Source organism: Panthera uncia, chromosome A2 (genome assembly GCF_023721935.1).
Source record: "Panthera uncia isolate 11264 chromosome A2, Puncia_PCG_1.0, whole genome shotgun sequence".
Classification (NCBI taxonomy): Eukaryota; Metazoa; Chordata; class Mammalia; order Carnivora; family Felidae; genus Panthera; species Panthera uncia.
The window spans coordinates 133,606,668-133,630,294 of record NC_064816.1 but is presented as its reverse complement, the minus strand read 5'-3'; the positions used below and the strand labels follow the sequence as shown (position 1 = coordinate 133,630,294).

General features: G+C 37.6%; 1 protein-coding gene across 2 annotated transcripts in view; it reads right to left on the bottom strand.

Annotated features, from left to right (window-relative positions):
* The window catches only part of CPED1 (cadherin like and PC-esterase domain containing 1), a 269,131-nt gene that overhangs the window by 103,160 nt on the left and 142,344 nt on the right, over window positions 1–23,627 (bottom strand). For both annotated transcript variants that reach the window (XM_049641732.1, XM_049641733.1), the window contains one exon: window positions 22,938–23,106. In XM_049641732.1, the coding sequence (XP_049497689.1) occupies window positions 22,938–23,106 (169 nt within the window). The remainder of the gene's footprint in view (window positions 1–22,937; window positions 23,107–23,627) is intronic.

Here is a 23,627-nt window from a genome sequence, read left to right as displayed (position 1 = left end):
CTTGTAATTTTATTTTTTTTAAATTTTTTAATGTTTCATTTATTTTTTGAGAGTGAGAGACAGAATGTGAGTGGGGGAGGGGCAGAGAGGAGGAGACACAGAATTCGAAGCAGGCTCCAGGCTCTGAGCTGTCAGCACAGAGCCCGATGAGGGGCTTGAATCCACAAACTGTGAGATCATGACCTGAGCCAAAGTCTGATGCTTAACTGACGAGCCACCCAGGCACCCCAAACCTTGTAATTTTTAAAGCTGTTTCACCAGAACATTTTGTAAGATGCTCTATTTGATATCAATTTCAATTGCTATCAGTCATCATGAATTTAGAAAATAAAAGACTTAGTTAAGGTTTTAAAATTCAGTTTAATTTTCCCTTTTCTTATGACCATGACGGTTGTAAAGTTGTCATATTAAAATGTCTAGCTTAACAAATACTCTTGTTTCTGAAAAATTATATAGGAACATGTTTTGTCAATTAAAATCATGTATTAAATGTGATAAGAGAATCCAGAATTTTGATCGTTTGGATGGGGAAGACTACGTTTGAAACAGTCTTCTCACTAATATTTTAAGAACTATAAATTTTAAAAATTCACTTCAGATTTTCATAAAGTGAAAGTTTAAATATCCATCTGGTAAAGGGGTCAGCTGATAAGTAGCTTTTATTCGAGCAACTCTCTCCACACATTAAAACTCTGACCAGCAATAAATACTTATGCTATTATGGTGTCTAAAAAGTATGCCAGTAATGATGTACTCTGCACACACAGGGAAGCTGAATCGAGCAAGGATCTCAGGAACTGAACTCAGCCCTTGCAACTTTAAAAGCAGTAGCCTCTTGAGATAAACTAAAACTAGTAGGTTCCAGTAGGTTCTTTCATGCCTTAAAACCCACCCCAAGTTGTTTAACTTCTGTATTAGATCCCAGATATGTTAAGACTCTGCCTCAAATAGCTATAGGATGCAGATAACGCATCTGTTATCTGCATTAAGTTTCCCATTTAGACTCTAGGCCGTGATTCTTTTCAACAATCCCATGATCTTGAATCTGATGTCTCACCTTGCTAGAATATGATGCCTATATTAAATAAACAGGCTGAAACTAGTGGAGGGTGAAGGATTCACTCTTGGTTGCATTCCAGAGAACTCCTTTCTCCATAGAGAAATGCATTCCGTTGACAGCCCTTTACTCTTAAGGTTCTTCCTCTTTCCTATGGGGACAGAGCAAAGTTTCTTATGCTCTTTTGCCATCATCATCCTGGCTGTGCTCTGATTTCATGACCTCTGAGTTAATCCTTCTTTTTTTCCTATTAGCAAGTGTAAGCAGGCCGACTTCAAACGAAATGCAATAGGTCACAAGGTTTAATGGGCACTGAGATAATCATCTAAATTACATTTCTAGGCCTGATGGGCTAGACAGACTTAGAGGGTGACTTTACCAGCATATTTGCTGTTAATCACAGCAAGATTGGTGGGTCTCCGAGTGTAGCTGCCTGGGCCTTCCTCCCTGAGAGGCTGGGTCATATTGACTGATTAGCAAAGGCAGCTGCGTTAACTTTAGTCTCCCACAAAATGTGTCGTGTCCCCAAAGGACATGAAAGTCAAATGTGGCCACACCTCAAACAGCAGACGCACTCTTTTCATCTCGGTGGAATTATCTGCCCTCTCCTTGCAGATCATGGACTGCGGCACAACAGTTGTTGTTGATTTTCACGATCTGTTAACACTTAGGAATTTTTACATTAAAGAAATTTTTTCTACATTTATTTCCTGTAGCATTTAGGGCAATATCATAGCCTATTGTATATATATATTTTTAGTACATGATTCTTAACTTTACAAGGAAGCAGAAACATGGAATTAGTCTACAGATAAAAGGAACCAAAATAATTTTTCACTCTTAAAATTCAAAGATACACATCTCCTTGGAATGGGCAGAGGGAGCACCACCATGAGTTGTTTTACAATTACAGGCTGGTCCAATTTGGTTTCCTATTTCAGTTCGTTATCAATGAAAACAGTGTTTCCTCTGATAGAGTATGATATTAGAATATAATGTTTAACTGAAACTCCCCCAAAGAATGAATGGAATCATTAAAAATCAATCAATATGCCTAATATATAGGGGCTCCTGGGTGGCTCAGTTGGTTAAGTATTTAGCTCTTGATTTTGGGTCAGGTCATGATCTCATGGCTTGTGAGATGGAGCCCTGCTTCGGGCTCTGCACTGACAATGCAGAGCCTGCTTGGGATTCTCTGCCTCCCCCACCTCTCTGCTCCTCTACTGCTCGCGCTCTCTCTCAAAATAAATAAATTAATTAAAAAAAATAAAAATCAATCAATATGCCTAATATATGGATATAATACAGTATCTTTCATTTCTATAACACCTTCTAATTTCAATAACCTTTTATATCCATTGTCATTTTACTCTTAATAACAACCCAGTGAAATAGGTTGGGACAGATATTATTATCTCCATTTTATGGATCATAGGAATTTCCTGAGAAGTTAAACTGTGGCATCTCAATGTCACTGCACAAAAATCCAGATCTTCTGATGCCACACCTAATCCCTGTGTGTAGCTGAATAACATTTTGAGGGGCGCCTGGGTGGCTCAGTTGATTGGGCGACCAACTTCAGCTCAGGTCATGATCTCGTGGTTCATGAGTTCAAGAGCCCCATGTTGGGCTCTGTGCTGACAGCTCAGAGCGTGGAGCCTGCTTCAGATTTTGTGTCTTCCACTCTCTGCTCCTCCCCAGCTCACACTCTGTCTCTCTCTCTTTCTTTAAAATAAATAAACATTAAAAAATCTTTTTAATAAAAAAAATTTTATTTTATTTTATTTAATAAAAAGAAAAGCATTTTGAAAAATGTGGTCTTCTGGTGGAATGCATTAATGGTTTAAAAAAATATCACTCACTCAAGGAGGACCTATTGGTAAGGGTAGTAGGTAAACTGTGTTTACTCAATGAGCATTCTAAAGTGACAAAGTCAGATACACTCAACTGATTTAATAAGAAGGATGTTGATTTGTGAAAATAGCTACATACATTAGAGTGTTTCTAAAAACTTGGATGACTCTGTATAGCGTGGAGTTTATAAAAGCCACAAGTACATGAAATCATAGTTTGGTTTGATTCTGAAGAGACCATGTAGACGTTTAACAAACAAATGAAATACAAATGATTTTAGTGAAGGCCAGAATCAAAAGAAATGTTGGGCTTTATAAATCCCAATCTTAAAATATTTTAAGACTTTTTCTGAATTGTAAAAATTTTATTTCCTCCCAAACCACATACTATAAAAGGAGAAACAGAAAGAAAAAACAATTTAAAAACCTTAGACTCAGTGGCGGTTAATCATACAGAGGACAGACGGAGGCAGTGGATGTATTATAAACTCCGTGGTGAAGGCTCTCGAGATTGGGGACAGAAGAAAAGAGAAGGAAATTAAGAGTGTCGGGGAATGAATTTCTAAGAAAAGGACTTTTTAATGACGTACAGATTGGTCAAATGATTGCTAAACATATCATCACTCTTTCACGACTGAGGAATAGGAGGAACAGGATAAAATTATTGGAATATATTCACACAGTAATGGGTCATCACACATGAAATCTGGTCCATTAAGGAGCACAGCCTGTATTTTCATTACTGAACAATTTAGAAGTTTCAAATTTTTAAAATTTTAACATTTTGCTTTTAGAAATCGATTTTACCAAAACAGACAAAATCAACAGAACAAAATAAGAAACAACACTGGATCCTCAAATAAAGTCTTATCCAAAATATACTACTCTTTATGATATGTCTTTTATCTGGTATTTGGAGAAGTTTTCTTTTTTGTTTTGTTTTGTTCCATTTTGTTTTCACAGATCTGAATTATGTTTAACATGGGCAAATAAAACTAAAATACATAATAACTGATATTATCAAAATAATAATATTTTTAATGTTTGTTTATTTTTGACAGAGAGAGAGACAGAGAGTGAGCAGTCAAGGGGCAGAGAGGCAGGGAGGCGATCTGAAGTAGGTTCCAGGCTCTGAGCTGTCAACACAGAGCCCAACATGGAGCTTGAACTCAGGAACTGTGAGATCATGATCTGAGCCAAAGTTGGACCCTTACCGACTGATCCACCCAGGCACCCCTAAAATAATTATTGAAATATTCAGTCTGATATAATATGTTACATGCACAAAACATGAATGCCTTTCACAATACTGGATAATTCAAGAAAAAATACAGAAATGCATCTTTGTTGTTCAGAATCACTTACAGGAAAGGTTAGTAAGTATTAAGAAAAGGAATAAAAACACATTTGTGCCATAGAGAATACAGAATGATCAATATAGGATTGAAAATCAGAAGAAAGAAAGAAGGAAGGAAGGAAGGAAGGAAGGAAGGAAGGAAGGGAGGAAGGAAAGAAGAAAGAAAATCACGCTATGGGAAGCACCATAGAAAGGATTTATTTTGTTTCCTGGGAAATTATCTCCCTGGTGACATTACCTAGAAATCTGTTTTTTTCTCACACAGCAATAGAGTTTTTTGAAAAGTAAAGAAACAAGCTTTCCTATCATGCAAATACATGGACTACAGAACTGTGTTGGAAAGTGTGCACCTGGGCTACATAATCCTCAAAGCAGATACTACTGAGAAAGAAAAGGCATAAACTCAGGGATGGTAACAAGTGATGGTTCTCAAAGTGCGGACCAGAAGCGGGGGATTCGCATCACCAGGAAACTGGTTAGACATGCAAATTCCCGGCCCACCTCAGGTCCTCCTGAGTCAGCAAGGGGCTGGAGCCAGCAACCTGTGCTTTCACAAGGCTTCCAGGACATTTCAACATACATTCAAGTTTGAGAATCACTAGTGTAAAGAAAAGTAGTGACAGGGGAGGAGTGAAAGTGAAGTGAAGGTGGCTGAGGGTAGCAAGGGCAGTGAGCCCTGGAAAAATGGGAGAGGGTATCAAAAGCCCCTACAATGTGCACAAGCAATCAGTGACACATAAAGAAACTCAGATCTAGGTCAAAGTGACCTAAAGAGGTGTAATAGACTGGACAGGAGTTGGATGGCAAGCTGTGGGTCTAATCCTGCAGATCTGCTTTGTCTCACAGCTCCTTTAAACCCTGGACCGTGTAGCCAGAAGTAGGGCAGGCCATATGTCATGTGGAAGAGGGAGGGATCACAGGGTTTTATGCCCTTCAGATCAGACTTGTAATGTCCTGAACTTTTGCTCTTCGGTATTTGTAAAGACACCAACAGTGAAAGTAAGAGCACAGCATTTAGCAGTAACACAGACTGGGATATCCTTGTAATTTTTCATTTATTTAAAATGTATAGACTAGTAAGGTTTTAAAAAGTCATTTGGTCCACCCAAGCTTGTGGTGCCTGAGTTCTTTCTTTAATTTTGCCACCAAGTGGTCAATGGGTCTATGCTTTGGACACTTTAAAGGGAAATGTATTGCCTTTGGAGGGGGCCATTTTAATTTTGTCTTTGGAGAGTTATAGGTAGAACACACTTATATTGAATTGGTAGCTGTCTTCCTATTGTGAGGTTCAATAAAATACAAGAATTGGAGACATTTGTCATTTTTTTCACCACTTATTACTCAATGTTTTCTTGATTATCGGGAATCTTCTACAATGAAAAGCAGATACTCCTGTTCCATCTATTTGACAAACTGAACATGGACATATGACCTAAATTGTCCAACTGCGTATCCCACCCCAAGACTTTGATTTTGGAGCAAATGATATAAATAAGAAGGGACAGTTTTGAATTCATTTATTGGAAGGAAGCAGTGGCAGAAGCAGCAGCCTGTAGCTTCTGGAAGAGGGAGTATCTGGAACAGAGAGTGTGTCCAGAGGCAGCAGGAGGAATGGGGCCAGGAGTGGCATCCAGACCAGATGTTTCTCATGGTGTGATATTGTCTGTGGCTTCTTCAACTTCCTTTGATTCCTATTTTCTGGTTCTTTAGTCTTCCCTCAATAGCTCAATTCTGTAAGTTACCAGATATGTTTTGAGTAAGTCCATTTCCTGCTTAGGTTAGCCAGAGTTGATTTCAATTTCTTGCACTCAAGATCCTTGACTAATGGATGGAAGATTGTAGGAAGTTGCGAGGGGGGAAGAAATAATGAATTTGACATTAAATATGTTGAATGTGACAGAGAATTATCTAAGTAAAAGTGGTTCATATATAACTAGAGAAGTGGATGGAATCCATGATGAGGATTCAGACTGGAGGTAGGCATTTCGTAGCCATCTTAGATTTAAAGTCCTAGGACCTGGAAGAAGTATTCACAGAAGAAGATGAACCTTATTTGGAATCTGTTCTTTGCTTCCTAGCATCCATCTTCTCTGGAAAGACTATTCCTAATTTCTTTTGGTGATTGATTCTTGTCCATAGCTAGCTATGAGCTTTGGAAGATTGACCTCTTACCAGCTGTAGAGATAGACTGGCTTAATTCAATAAAAAGTAAATAATAGGGCAGAAAATCTGATCAGAGATGAGATTTGTGCAGATTTTTCAAGAACTCCTAGGAATGTGATCTGAGGATATAAAGTCTAGTATGGCCACAGCCAAGTGCAGACATGGAAGAGGACCCACACTGCCCAAAGGCTCCCAGGTGGAGTCTGAGAGAAAAGCAACAACTAGAATGCACAGCAGTGAGATGGAGAGGAAACAAAGGACATCATTTAAGTACTAAATCAAACTCCAACTAAAGCCAAAAAAAAATCTCAAGTTTTCAGTTACACCAGCTAGCAAATCCCCTTTATTTTAAAATCCACATCAAGTTGGGTTTTTAACACAAGTAATATAAATTGTTCTAACCATTTAACCTTTCTTCTCAGCTTTCATCCTTCCGACCTCCCTCACCAATTAAGTTTATCGTTTATAATATGACTGAATTGGGTGACATCACAATACACACAAACTAATGGACTGTGAGTTGAATCTGATCACAAAAATTTTATTTATTTGTTTGGCTGACAGAAGGTTGGTTCCTTTTTAAAAATTATTACCAGTATATAAAATTTGGGAGGTATCCCATTAAAATCCATACATTTGATGGCTTTTGAAGACTCAGAAGATCTGACGCTACTAAGCCAGAATTCCAAAAAGGCAACAATCATCTTGAGCTGCATGGCTACTCCTCACTTTTAACAAGGCATATGTCTTCCATTTGCCACAGTCCATGCCACTTCCTATTGCCTCACTTTTGGCCTAATTCTATCAGATATTTTACCCACCTCTGGAAGGATTTGTGTTTGCAACCCAAATAAGTGGTCAGTGAGGTCTGTCCCAGGTCTCTGAAATTATTTCATTTAAGTAAAAAGCAAACAAAGGAATGTAAACAAAATGCAGTGAAACTGCTAATCTTGGAAAAAGAACTAACAGACACTTGGAATCCTAATCATACTCTGCATATTAGGCTTACTGGAATTTATTGGGGGGCAGAACATGATTTGATTATGAAAGATACCCAAAGCTCTGATAACAGGCATTTTACTTTATGGTTAAGCAGGTTTCCTCATTTGTCATCTGGGGTAAAAGTAACTTAGTAGTTTAAGAGTGGCTTATTGCATAAGAATTAAAACCATGAGCTTTAAAACCAGATAGACATGAATTTAAGTCCCAGGTCCTCCCCTGTTTGCTGTGATGATAGTGTCTATTATTTATGGTTATCATGTACATTAAGTGATAAGATGTGCCAAGAACAGTATGTGGCATATGGGCATTTATTATGATAGACCACTCTACGGCACGAGCTTATTCCAATCACGCATAATAGCTCTGATTGAAGAGCCTCAACTTGGAAGTTACAAATAAGTAGTAATTTTATTTTTTGCATTAACTACTACTCTCACACTCCATTGACTGAACTACCCTTTTTCTTAATGGGCCTGACTCCCTTAATGATATTAAAGCCCTATATCATTACACTTTAGTTATTGCCAGTTATAAAAAGTCTCATTTTCATTATAAAGACTTGGGTTTATTCACTAAAATTTTAATTTCATATTGGATCCACAGCTTTCCTCAGGAAAGTGATTTGTAGCCTCTACAGTTTATGACGTGTAGAGAGAGTGATAGATTTATTTCTAAGATTGCTCTTACAATTCCCATCCTCTGGCGTATATACATTTCCTCTACTTATTCAAACACTACTCTAGGGGCACCCGGGTGGCTCAGTCGGTTAAGTATCCCACTTTGGCTCAGGTCATGATCTCATGGTTCGTGAGTTCAAGCCCAGAGTCGGGCTCTGTGCTGACAGCTTAGAGCCTGGAGCTGCTTCAGATTCTGTGTCTCCTCTCTCTCTGCCCCTCCTCCACTCACGCTCTGTCTCTCTCTCAAAAATAAACATTAAAAATGTTTTAAAAAAACGTTAAACAAACACTACTCTAGGTGTTACTATGGAGGGATTTTGCAGATGTCATTAATGTCTAAAATCAGTTGACCTTAAATTAGGGAAATTAAATGCAGGTCTAGGAAAGACAGAGAGACAAAACCTGAGAGTGATTCAAGGTGTGGGAGATTCTTCCATTGCTGGCTCAGGAGACAGAAGGAACCACATGGCAAGGAATGTGTGCAGCCTCTGGGGGCAGAGAGCAGCCCTTGGCTGACCCTTAGCAAGGAAATGGAAACATCAGTCCTACAGCCACAAGGAACTGCATTCTGTGACAGTCTGAATGAGCTTGGAAACCTATGCTTCCCCAGAGCCCCCAGATAGAAATTCAGCCTGACCAATCCCTTGATTTCATCTTGGAGCCCCTGTGCAGAGAACCAAGTCATACTCTCCCTGGCATTCTGAATTACCAAACTGTGAACTAGCTAATGGGTATTGTTTTAAGCTGCTAAATCTGTGCTAATTCATCATACAGCAATAGAAACCTAATATTGGAAAGTTGGAGGTAGTGGGTGGGCCCTACTCTCTCACAGTCTCCCTAAACTCACGCCTCTTGATTTGTGATAGGACGAAGGAGAGGGGAAAAGAGATCTCCTTTTCAGTGGTCATCACTGTTGATCTAGCTCATTGTTTACCTTTGATGTAGATGGGGGTCTCCTCAAATAAGCCCTGATGATGAAGGAGCTGTCTGGAGACTCGAGGGTCTCAGCTACCTTTTCCAGTGTATCCTGTCATACTTATAGTCTCAGGAACATTTTTTGCCCCATGCTGGGTCCCTACTAGGCCTTCTGAACCTAGTTTCTTCGACATTTTATTGTTTGGATTCTAGAGGCTCTGGCCTTCACCAATGGCAGTATCTCAGAGAGATTTTCTCCCTCTCTGGTAGTAGAAGGCCATTCTACAAGCCCTGCAAACTAAGCAGACATCCAAACAGGTAATCAAGCATCTTTCTCTCCTTCTTAAAGTCATGTCCAAATGTCACAGGTGATTATCTAAGAGAGAGAAACTGGGGACTCCTCTTCCTTCACCCCTTGGGAGCAGAGGGAAGGAGGTAGCCTTTCCTCACAAGGAATACAAGCTCCAAAGGTCAGCTCTTCTCTCTCAATGCCCTCATACCTCTCTTGCTGCTGAGTTTGTGAAAATCTGAGGCTAACAAGGAGGCTTTCTTTCTACTAAAACATGAAGAATTTAGATACTGAATTATTTGGTAAACTTCAGGACAGGAATGATGCCATCATTATACAATGATGCTGCCAATGTAACGAGGCTTTTTAACATTTTTGAAAGAGTCTTATTCATATGATCTAGAGCATAATAGCTTTAAAAATAGAACATATATTTAATTTTGTATCTAGCTTGGAAGTGTCACTTAATTTTGTAAATATTAATTAAGAATCTTCTAGGCATTGTGCTAAGAGAAGTGATCAAAGATCTACGTTTTGGCCTGGAGAAACTGTGTGTGCGTGCATGTGTGTGTGTGTGTGTGTGTGTGCGTGCGTGTGTGTGTGTGTGTGTGAGAGAGAGAGAGAGAGAGAGAGAGGCAAAGAGGTAGCAGAGAGACAGAGAGTAAGCCCTAGGACAACTATAGTGTCATAATAAATATATCCACAATGACTTCACTATTTTGAACAATACTGTGCCAATGGGTAGAGGAATCCACTCTATTTAAAATAGGATTTGGGGTGCTTGGGTGGCTCAGTTGGTTGAACGCCAGACTCTTGATTTTGCCTCCCAGGATCGTGGGGTTGAGCATGGAGCCTGCTTAAGATTCACTCTCTCTCTCTCTCTCTCTCTCTCTCTCTCTCTCTCTTTCCCTTCGCACCCTCTCAAATGAAAATAAATAAATAAATAAATAAATAAATAAATAAATAAATAAAGGATTTGAATGATGCTGTGAGTGCTTCTTCTGGTAAAAAATAAAAATAAGAAGTAGTTTTATGTAAAAATATATTTAAGCTTAAACATTTTAAGATTTAAACATGGATGTTACTTCAGATGTTTCCTTGGCATAATGAATCCATGTACTTTGTTTTTGGAAAAGCAAAATACAACAAAACAAAAAGTGAAAAACACACACAAACTTTTGATCAAGTCAGAGGCCTCTCTGATCTCTCAAGAAGCGGGATCTCGCTGAAAAGAGATCATCACTCTCTACTCTTGGATCTTTGGGGCAGTTTTGAAGAATCTTTTACAAATTAGAAAGATGAATTGCAGCAATGTCTTTTCCTCTATTTTTAATGTGAAATTTAAACTTTATAGCATTTGTTATTATACCCAATAAAAAGTGAAATCTTTATTCTGTGCATCTGCAAAAGCAACTTTTGAAGTAGGATATGTCTATCAACATACTTATTAGAAGCATTTTTCCCCCCTACAGTTTTGGAGAGTCTGAAAATCAGAGCCAGTATGGTTTAGATATTCATAATTGTTTACACATGTCTCAATAACAAAATATATTTGGGGGGTTGGTGCTTTACTTTTAGGATTTGGGACAGCTGGAAATTATTATTATTATGGTTAAAAGTGTTCTTACTGGATAATGGTGTTAAAAAGAATATAATCTTTCAGACGCTTCCTCTTAACATGGAATGCATATTATTTCATTAAGTTGAGTTAAATATGGATTGGCTATTGTCTGGTCAGTTACACATGAAGGTGACTGAGGAAATAGATTCTCAGAAAAAGCATCGAATAAAAATGACTGTGGTTTATTATTATCAATATTATTATTGTTATACAGAGAAACCTTAGTACTCCTTCTAAGGGCTAGATAGCTAATATTGCACATATTGCAGTGACAGATTCTAATTAAATGTTTAAGAAATGGGACACCGTTTCCAATCATGATACACGTATCAAATACCTTGGAGATGTGTAAGAATTCTTTTGGTATTTGCTTATCCAGAAAAAAAATAGTGATTAGTAAGGGAATCTGTGGCTCCCAGAACCCAGAGTGTTTCTTGTAAAGAGCCAGACTATATTAAGAGCCAAGAGGAAGCCAGGTTCAAAGGAAATTCATCTAATATTTGTGCTCTGGTTATGAAAGGGGTGAGAGGCTGTTCATCAGCAGCATGTGGCCAGTTGGCAAGGAGGGCTGTGGGCCAGGCCGAGGGGTTAGCGTGATCACAGATGGACTTAGCATGGGAAAGAGGATGCCAGAGAGTCCTAGGCAGTGCATGCTATTTTGGGGGCTTTGCATGAATCATTTTTTTCATTCAGTGCCAGCACTGACGTAGACAAATGTATATGTTGATTGGCTATTGAAGATCTGCAGATTACCAAAGTAAGTCCCATCTTTGGAGACATCACTCAAAAAGGATTGTTTTTTAAATGACAATTTATAACTACCTCTAAATATAATGTCTTTTTTAATAAAAACTTTTTTACTTACAGTTTTTATATTTTGTTACATGAAGAGGATGCTACTAAGACTTAACAAATAGGGGTATGGAATAACTGACTACATATTCTGAAGAAGAAATAGAGATCTCTTTAGTCAAGCAGAGTGGTCAGCAAATTTGCAATTGATGGTTCATTTAATACATGTAGGAAGAGAAATTTTGCATTGGAGACTTAAGGATATGGAGCTGGCTCAACAACTCGGGAAACATGTCTAGGTCTGGATTCCAATAATTCTTTTACATGAGGTACAACGACTAACTGCCAGAAGGTTTGATAACCAGCCCATAGGTTTTCATCCTTACTCTGCCACTCACTGGCAATGAAACTTGGTAAATTATTAAGGATGGATGTTGGCAAGTTATTGAAGTTTATTCTTTTTTTTTTTAATTAAAAAAAATTTTTTTAACGTTTATTTATTTTTGAGACAGAGAGAGACAGAGCATGAACGGGGGAGGGTCACAGAGAGAGGGAGACACAGAATCTGAAACAGGCTCTAGGCTCTGAGCTGTCAGCACAGAGCCCGACGCGGGGCTCGAACCCACCGACCGCGAGATCGTGACCTGAGCTGAAGTCGGACGCTTAACCAACCAAGCCACCCAGGCGCCCCTGAAGTTTATTCTTATGCAGGATGAGGGGTTGGATATTTAAGATCTCCCCAACTCTGAAGTTTAGCGCAACGTTGAAATGCAAGATTCACGAATAACCTTAAAATGAATATACCTGCTGCCCACAGAGCTATTGGTCCATCCTTCCGCTAGAGACAGACCAGCTACTCATATTCTCCTCTACTAGAATCTTCCCCATTAATGGCCTGGGCCATGGAGCCCTTCATCCACACAAAATCCAGCATAATTGTCCCTGTCCTCAGGACCCTTCTCGCTGTATTAAATATCATACATTAAGAGAATTTTTGGAGGTCCCCTGTAACCTAGCCTCACTTGTAAATTTGCTTCTAAAGAAAAAAAAATGACGAGTTCTAAACAATAACCTACAAATTAACTTTTGAGGCCAAAGTCTTTTGGAAACCATATACTTATTTCAGCAATCTAGTTTTGGACTGGAATATAGAGGCTAACAGCAGAGCTTATGAGTAGCAAAACCCATTGCTCGTAGGTTGCAAAGCTCTGGGACCAGGCTGCCTGGGTTCCAAAACGGGCTCTGCTACTTGTAATTGTGCCTGTGGGCATCTCTCCATCTGTGAAATCATCGGGCATTATCAAAGTATCTGTCTTGTCAGTGTTTTACATTGTGCTGAGAACAGAGCTAACGAATGTAAAGCAATTAGAATAGGACCTGGCACACAGTGAGGCCTAAAAAAATGTTAGATACTACGCATTTTAAATAATCTCAAAAGTGACAAATCTCTCATCTGTGAAGATGTATTAGCATTTGGAGCAAACTCTGATTTTAAACAAGTCAGGGAGAGTTTCGCAGTTTGGGTTGAAATTATGATGTGAATTTACATGATGGGACATATTTTCTCATTTAGATTATTATCAGGTGTGAATACGTTTATTGTCATTGGAAGTGATGGCTTTCAAAAGTGACGGTGCTTTTTAAAAAAAATTATACACACTAAAAAATTAAATCACATCAGAGTTATACCTTCCGTCTGATGACATTTAGGTATCCTACATCTTTGTCCTTGGCTGCTCATCATAAAAATGGCGCAGGAACACTGATCTTCTCACCTTTAAAGTAATCCACCAGATAATATCTGTGAAGGATGTCCCAGCATTTGGCAAAGAAATACTTCTCCTCTTTTTGTGAAGTAACTCTCTAGTTCTCGGTCTATGAGACTGCCAATATGATGGCATACAAAATTAGTTGTGCAACTATCAATTTTAAAACACGTTCAGGACAAATTTTACATTGAATTCTGGAAGTTTCATTTTATTATATTTATCATAAAATTTATTGTATAATTTAGCACAGGTGGTTGCTCTGCAAAGCCCTTCATGTTTTTATATCTTATTAAATCTAAACTTAAATATAAGGAATTTAAAAATCTCCAATTCAGTTTATTAGACCTCAGTTTTTTAAAAAGCCTATTTTAAACTTTCCTCTTATACCAGCCTGAAGACATTTTATTTGTCTATTTGTGTTTGGCAAACTTGTATATTGAGCTCTGTCTGTAGCACCAGCATTATTCCAAATTCTAATTATATTAACTCAGTTTTTCCTTAAAACCACTCTATGGGATCAGTAGTATTATATCCCTACCTGACAGATGAGAAACTGGTCCAAGTTCTCCAACACGTAAGTGGTGAGCTGTGAATCAAATTCAGACAGCACAAATAATATTTTGATCAAAGTATTTAAGAGAAGTTACTCCACTGCAAAGAAAAATTTTCCCTTCCTTGGTGTTTCTTAAACCTTTGAAATCTGGGTCCTTTAACTTTATCAGTAATTTAACTTTAAAATAACCTATGAGGTCTGGAAAAATCATTCTCAAGCATTTGGGTCAGGGGAGGGGGTGGTTGGACGAGGTAAAAACCCAGGAATGTCAGTGAAAGTCTGCCCCACATTGCTGAAGAATGAGATCCTAAAGAGATGGGGGGCCACTGGGGTGGAGAGACCTGGTCTGCTTTGAAGAATGAGGTCATGTTCAATGTTTTAAACTCATTAGTCCTGCCTAAAAAAAGGATGTGGATGAAAAAGGAAAAAAAAAGACAAATTAGCATCATTTTCCAAAGAAGTTAAATATGTCAGGCTGTAGAGTGTCCTAATTCTGCCTTCAGGGAACATATGTCAAACTAACTTGTAGTTCTGCAATCGGTGAAACTGTCTGCAAGGAATACCCCATCCCTCATTCTTGTTCCTACAACACATACCTACTGAAGGAAATGTTACAGTTGGTCAGACGCATGTAGAAATTTTGTTTGCATTACCTAATTAAGCCTTTGGGCCAACCTTTCTTTGAACAAAAAACAATTTGTTATAGCTTGATGAAAGAAAGCACATCAATGGCTTTGACGAATTAGGACAGTATAAAGAGTCCAAGTGACATATTATTAGTTTTCCCCATGTTTCCAGGACCACCATTACCTACAACTTATAACCACTTTCTGAGAGAAGAAGAGGGAGAAAGAGAATCTCAAGCAGGATCCATGCCCAGAGTGGAGCCCAACACGGGCCCCATCCCACGACGACCCTGAGATCATGACCCGAGCCCAAATCAAGAGTCAGACGCTTAGCCGACTGAGCCACCCTGGTGCCCTTAAGTTGTCTTATACGTAGCCAAACTCTGTTGTTTGATGGGGCCAATTTTTTTTTTTTAATGTAAGTCATATTCCAGGCTTGGTTTGGTAGGGACAGAAGAACCTATTAAATGCCTAATCCAGGACCCAAGCTCTCTCCCCTCTCTTGCCACCATCCTCACTATCTTGCTGTGTACCTTTGCTAGAGTTAGTTTGGACTTCAGAAATGGGGAAGAAATGGAGAAACAGATAAAAGCTCAAGGGGCCCTTTGGAGCAATGAAAGCCCACAAAGAAGTGGGTATTAGGATTCGGAGTTATCAAAAAAGAAACCTCATTTATCTGCTTCGCTTTTAGCCACAGCTTCCTTCAAAGTTTCAAATGTCACATTTGAAATCTGGTTACTCTAACAGAATATTTTATTTAAAGACCTGCCAGCGTTCTTTTCTGTTTCCCTGTGAGGTTTTGAAATCAGAAGACTAATTCGTTAACTTCAAACAAAAATGAGTGTACATATACAGAAGATTGTACTCAGAGAAACTTCTGGATGCTGAAGCCAAGAAGAACTCATTCTCTTCCACACTGTATTGGTGCGGCTGCACTAATGATAGTAGAAGTTTGTTTCTTCTTGCAAAGGAAGCAGATGTGACTTGGAGAATGAAACATGGAGAACAGATGTGCTGAGCAAAAGTTTTTATTTAAGTGGTAATTTATCTGACCATAAGTTATATTAACTCATGAGGTGAGTGTTTAACATAGCTCTTTTTCACCAACTCAGAAAGATAATTTATATAAGCACTCAAACAGATCATGAACTAAAGAACACAGCCCTCTCCATCTTCACTTGCTTTTTAAAAAAGCTGAATGCTAAATAAAAACTCCCAAGCCTAGGATGTATGTGAATGCTTACTGGCCACTGAGGGGGCTACTGCAGTAAAAATGTCTGGGTGTGTGCGAACGGCTCATAGAAATAACATTTCGCTCCCCTTGCTGCTACATAGGCTCTTGAAGAATCCTGGTAAAGGTGTTCTCAGTCCCTGCACAGGACCTAAAACACCTGCAAAGGGCTAAGTTTAAGTCAAGAGCATTTAACTTGAAAGAATGCCTACAGGGGCGCCTGGGTGGCGCAGTTGGTTGAGCGTCCGACTTCAGCCAGGTCACGATCTCGCGGTCCGTGAGTTCGAGCCCCGCGTCAGGCTCTGGGCTGATGGCTCGGAGCCTGGAGCCTGTTTCCGATTCTGTGTCTCCCTCTCTCTGCCCCTCCCCCGTTCATGCTCTGTCTCTCTCTGTCCCAAAAATAAATAAAAAATGTTGAAAAAAAAATTAAAAAAAAAAAAAAAAAAAAAAAGAAAGAATGCCTACAGCCCGGGTCATTGATAAGGCTATGGATGCCTCTGCTATACATCTTTTAGAGTGAAGAAGGAAAGTGGGGCCAACTTCTCTCTTATGCATAATGGGAACCATGCCTACAGCACATAGTACTAATTTTAGGAGCCCAAGAAAATATTTTAATATCCTGTCTAGTTAGAAGAAAAAACAACTCTTCAAAGTGTGCATGTATGTATTCATGTGAGTATACCAACACAGTTGAAAAATATAATTTTAAGTATTTTTTTCATGAAAGAAGGGGTCCATGAAGGCAAAGGTGCCTAGGACTCATGAACGTCTGGAATGAAACTGTGTGGATCGGCCCAGGTAACTCATTCTCCTTTCTACTTCCCAAACAGTTCTTCCTGTCCTGATTCCTTTCAAATTCCAGCATCCTTGCTATTATTGGCTTCTACTTCTTTCGCTATTCTCTTTCTTCTTCTTCTCCTTCTCTATATAACTGCAGGTAAGTCCTAGAGGTGCTTCTGAACAAAAAGAGTTTTCATGATGATGATGATGCTAGACACGATCATGATGAAGATGCTAATTCAATGCTGACTGAGTACTTAATCATGTACGAGGCTTGTGGTAAAACTTTGCATTTGTCATCTAGTTGAATACTTTGAACTATTCTATAAGATAGGTTCCATTGCTAGTTTTATTCTTAAAAATAAGGACACTGAGGTTTAGAGAGCTTATATGCTTTGCATTAGGAGATACAGCAAATTAGGCTAGTTAGAAGCAGAGGTGGGACTGAAACCCAGGCTTCCCTGATAGCAATTATGGTCATAAGCCTTGGGGTCCATGGCTTTTAACTTATGATTTTTTTAAAGTAGGCTCCATGCTCAGCACAGGGCTTGAACTCATGACCCTGAGATCAAGAGTCACATGCTCTACTGACTGAGCCAGCCAGGTGCCCCTATGGCTTTTAACCACTAGGTTAGGAAAATGGCCTGACATAATTTGCTAAGATGCAAAATTTGCTCTATAAAATAATTTTGATGGACAAAATGGACTTTCATCCTGTTCATAGCACAAGAGAAAACTCTGACATTTACAATGAAGACATTTTCTTCTACATGTGTGAGTACTAAATGTAGTATTTATTCACGGATTCAGGAACCTATTAATTTTCACTCATTAAATAAGGCAGAGAGCTATCATGACAAATCACTGAAGGTGGAAACTGACCCTTGAAGGGCCTGTTCTTAATACCTTTGAGACATATCGCCAAAATAGAAAACCCTTAAAATTAAATGTAAATATATAAATTAATTAATATAAATATAAATAAATACATAACTTTATAAATGAATATAAAAATATAAAATAGCCTAAGACTTAATTTTTCTCTTAGAAGGAGTGGGGTGAGGTAGATAATAAAAATCACTTATAGAATCTTCTCTGTTTGTGTGAGGTTTGTGTAAGTAAGAGTATGAAAGTAAGGTCCTTTCACACTGGTGAATGTATCATTGAAGTATTGTCAAATTGTCAGCTCCACAATACATTCTTCTCACTAGGATAAAGTTTATGTGGACAAAGGGCTTTTTAAGTGCTGCAAAAATGTATTGTGGATGTTTTAAATAGAAACAATAAAATAGTGAGTTGTGTCAAATAGTAAAAATGATTAACTGTTAACTGCTTTAATGTGTAATCAAGCATTATACATACACACACACACACACACACACACACATATATATATATATGTATATAAAAGCCTATGAATTGGAAAGCATTTTAGCAATTAGTAGAAATAATAGGAGTCTGACTAATTCCAATATGTAAAATATTAGACCTGATTTAAATACTGGGACCAATAAAGATAGACTGATACTGATACTAGGATATATATGGTGTCTGGTAAAATATTAGGTGTTAGCTCTAAAATGTTTCCAATAGATTCTCTATGGAAGGGAAGATTCTGATTCCATAACATTTCTCATCAAAATAGAGATTATGAAGACCTCAGAATTTTGCAGTGATTCTAGAACATCATAAAAATTATCATTGTACATAACCATGAAAACAAATTTTAGCTAACTAAATTTTAACAGGTTACATTCTGGCCGAATGAGTTTCCTAAAGAGGTTAATTAGATTATAAGTATAATAAAAGTTTCAGATTCTACATTCCAGAGTAATGATTAAGGGGATCAGTTTGAAGTCTGTCAGACCTGTATTCAAACACCACCTTTGCTACTAATTACATATGTTTTATTTATTTGTTTAAACTTTTTTTTAATGTTTATTTTTGAGAGACAGAGCGTGAGTAGGGGAGGGGCAGAGAGAGAGAGAGAGAGAGTCTGAAGCAGGCTCCAGGCTTTCAGCACAGAGCCCTACGTGGGGCTTGAACTCACAAGCCATGAGATCATGACTTGAGCCGAAGTCAGATGCTTAACCAACTGAGCCACCCATGTACCCTGTATGTTTTAAAGTCTTATGTTCTCCATCTGTCAAAGGCTGGGGCAACTGTCACCTGCATTTAAGGTTGTGGAAAACATTAAATAACATAAAAAGGTAAAGTGCTTAGCATCGTGTCTGGCATATAATAAAAGTTCTATAAATATTGCATTGTCCCTACCTCTGCTGCTATTGTATCTCCTACAGTACATGACATATTTGTAAGAACAAAGAGCATAGCAGAAACATTATTAAACAGTTGCTAGTTGGGAGTCTTTTACTACAACACAGGCTCTATTGTTGGAAAACTGAACCACTTTTTTCTGGTGTCCTGGGGTAGGCAAGGTAACTAAAAATCACTAAAATGAGTATTTAATAGGTATTACAACTTTGGAAATGAACAAAGGCATTTTAAGTAGTCACTGATAAATGCTCTTCTATTCTTTTATTATGGGTATTTGCTAAAATATTAGACAATTATTGCATGAGCTGTTTTGTAACCTTTGTGTCGAGAATAAGTGCAAATATAGATGGGAAAATTATAAAGTATTTCCAAATGCTGTAACTGGAGTCATTTACACATCATTTAATAGTTCAGCATATAGATCACTAATTAATTTTTTCAATAAGGCAGCAAATGTCAGTTTTAAATCTATAGCTAAATACTGGACAAATCCTTTTCAAGCTGAAATTTTTTCTTTCGTTGGTATTTTCCCTTTATTAATTGTAATTTATTTTAAAATGAAAGCTGTTTCTAACAAATGGATCCTTGAAATGTAGTCTCCTACACTTCTGCTCTATGGCCTTTCTGTAGATTTTATTTATGGCTCTATTCTGGCACAACACTTTGGGGGCAAAATGTGTATGAGCCCATAGATCATTTATACAAATCAATTTCTGTGGATGCTGTATTGTTATCCATGTCAAAAATTTTTGATTTGGAAAGAGATATTAAAAGAAATATTTCCCCATATGTGTTTTAATTTCCTTAGAACATAAATATATTTTATTAATTCCAAAGCATGACATATTCCAGCCATAATAACAGTTTATTACTTTCTAAATCCTTCTTCCTAACAGCAAAACATTATGCTATTTATGGGTAAATCAAAATGAAATAACAGTCTAGGTATGTTATATGACTTTTTTATGTTTCATTAAGAATCATGTTTTCTGTAATTGAATGCATATTTCTTATTATAATTACATTAGGCAGGAAAGATGGCAAATTAATGAGAAGAATAAAGAGCTGTCACAGTATTACCGACTACAGAAATAATTAAAAATACAAGGATGAAAAAAGATAAGAGTGAGTCTTCAACATTCAACGTTGAAGGATTACCTCTAACCTATTCATACTTGGAGTAAATCCACTACAGATTTACTAGATTTATAAGTGGAAAGTAGAAAAGTAGGCCTGTTATTGGTATATATCAGTGGTTCTCAACTGGGGTCAATTTTGTCCCCTAGGGGACATTTGGCAATGTCTGGAGACATTTTTGGTTGTCACAGCTTAGAGAGGGTATGCTTCCGAAATGTAATGGATAGAGGCCAGGGATGCTGCTAAACATTCTACCGTGCTCAAGATAGCTCCCCAAAATGAAACATTACCTGGCCACAATATTGGCAAGGTTGAAAAACTTCAGACCAAATCTAGTTGTTTTCCATCAGTTATGTAAATTAGCCCTTTCTCCTTCACTGGTAATAACTAAACTATGAGTTGCCTCTATGGCAACCATATACAAATTCCAACTGGCAATATAATTAGAAATAGACACTAAACTCAAGCAGTTAATTATGGCCAAGCAGGTATTTAACAGTATTTGATCATATAAATGATTTAAAATGTCTATTAACAAATTAATTAAATTATCTTATTATTCACCAAAATGTCAAAGTGATTGATTTTTTAATTGACTAGTATGCCTTCTATTTGCCTTCTCCTCACTGTTAGTCTTTTGGTGAAAAGCTAAAATGAACAGTCAATATCCAGAAGGTGAGAGAGTGTTAGAAGGAGAAATTAGGAGGCTTGATTAACCACAAACTGGATACTCTTTTTTGGATATTTTAAGGTAGATCACCTCTTATGCTTGTTTAAAATTTAATAATGGCACCCATTAGGACAAAATCTAATTTGAAATATAAAGAAGAAATGTAATTTTTCCCCTTAACCAACAAAATATAATTGAAGTTTAGCTCATTTCCTTTCTTTTGGTACCTGTAAGCTTTAGGGATTCAAACACAATGGTCTACCATTTAATATGCAATAGTTTGGACTCTAGACTTCAACATGAGAATATAGAGAAGGCACTATGGTTCTTGATAAAAAAGAAAAAGAACAATTTAGAATAACAAAAGTTCATGAGGCTCATAATGTATATGTGTTTATTAATTTGGAAACTCTGGAATAGCTGAGAATTAATAGGAGTTCAGAAACCGTTTCCCTTACTTTTTGTATTCTGAACATCATTATGGTGTCATTTTGCAGTGAAAGCTCAAGACTCTAATGAGATTAAGCATAAAGTAGAAATAAGGGAAAGGTCTCTGGATTAGAACTATCACTGGAGCCTAGGGTGAGAAAATCTTACCTCTGCCATTGACTTCTCCAAGTTCCTGAGGCCACACATGCCTCAATAAATGTCTAAATCAATCCTTATTATTCATTCATTATCTCTTTAGTCGTTTGACAGTTTGTAAAAGGAAGGCTAAAAAAACACTAGTGCTTATTAGACACTTTTCCATGTTATAAAATATAGTACTGCTATGGGACCACACATAAACTTTAAATTAAAACCTTCTGGAAAGGATTCTTATAAATGACTAAAATACTTTTCTGCAATCATCTGTAGGATACATCCCACAAGAATTTTCTAATATTTTTCTTCCTATCATAGTAACAAATTCCTAATATAATCCATTGTCTAAGGAAGCTGCATGGTAATTAACTTATTTTTGATGAATATAATATTTGAAAAGAGATGCATGTCTTGGAAGATAATACATACTTCCCCACTAATGCTTCACTCTTAGAAGAGTGAATAACTTACATTCAGCATACGTAATTTATGTATAGCAAGATACATTTAGATATACTTTATATACAACAAATTGCACCGATCTTAAGTTCATAGTTAGATTTTCTATTTATTTATGTACCACCTGGTTATATATGTGACCACCATCTAGATTTGGAAGCATGTTTGGGGACGAGTGGGCAGGCCAGATGAGCGGAAGCATAAAATACACTCTGACAAAGAATGGGTAGAGGGGGAGAGAACACTTATCTGGCCACTACATTTAAGGCAACATGGTACTCATCCTACTCACTGAGTCAAGGTCAGCTACTTCTCTCCTTTGTTAATCCTCTGTGCTTCAGTGGACCCAACAGGCTGTCAGTCATTGAGACACGACATATTTGCAATTATACTTTCTAAGTGAATTAGGAGATCTGATAAGAGTATCAATTACTACTTCTCCGGAAGGATCTCCAGTGAGGGTATATGATGCGAGGAAATGTGGTAGGTTATACCTAGAATCCTAACAAAATGAAGAAACAGAGGAAAGAACCACCAAAATAGATAAAGTCTCTGGATAGAAGTCACCTTCCAACATCAACAGGGCTACATAACGGTATGTGCTGCTCACAAGAGAAACTACGGCCTTTAGGAATGATTAAGGTGGAGGACGTGCAGGAAAAATATATATACTCAAGCAAACTTAATTTCATTCATCTGGTATCCCTTCCATAAAATAGCTTCACAAATTTTCCTCTAATTCTTTAAAATAAACTCCACTGAATCTAGTTTAAAATTTCAGAGTAGGTTCAGGTACAAATCCAAGAAACACAGCACAATTTAAAATGGAAATGTAAAAGCAATTTTATAACTAAGTGTGAGCACTCAGACCTTTTTTTTTCAATATTAACCACAACGAGTCCACTGAACACAGTACGTGTAGGGAGGAGCCACCACACTAGAAAGAAAACCACTGGCAGCAAGGTATCTTAAATACCAGGCTGGGGCCCTTTCTCTTTTAAAATGAGACCAGTTTGGATTTGAAAAGCATACATTTTTTCCTAACAATTTTCACTTGGCATTTTGCACCTGGGTTAACAGATCACTCCCAATTCAACCCAAGTGCAAATGTAGAATTCACTTACCTGCACAAACCCGCATGCTGAGAAGTCCTCAAACAAGGGCAGACTTGGACGATCTTCTCTGTAGATGGTGAGCTTGTACGTGATCAGGGTCTCACCCTGTGCTGGAGACTTATCTGCCACAAACATTGAGATTTTGTTCATTCCCAAGCCCAGAGGGTAGTTGGCAAAGCTGGAGAGAGACAGAGAGAGAGAGAGAGTAACATTTATTCAGCCCAAATGGATTTATATATCAATATTCATTACATGCCTAGTTTGCATACAAAAGTAGATAAGGTCTATACAACTTCATAAGAAACTTAAAATATGAAAAAGTTTTCATTATGTTTCATAGTACTTTGGTATGCCAACAGTTATCTTGTAGAGCAATTCAGGTCCTCTGTCAACTACAGAGAAGGAAACTCATATTTATTAACCACTTCTCAGGGTCATACATTTTCTGATTTAATACTCAAAACAACTCTATGCCCAAAGTCCCATGGTAGGGTCAGGGCTGGAACCCAGGATGGTCTGACTTGAATCCTCTTTTCTTGCTACTGGACTCTCTTAGCTCCCAGGATGCCAAGTGTATTTCTTTCCCTACAGCACGGGAACATGAGTATCTTCCTTGCCTTGGACATGGCATGTAACAAAGTTCTACCTGCTGTTCAAAATTGTAAACAAAAGAGTCAGTGACTCTCAAAAGGGTCAATA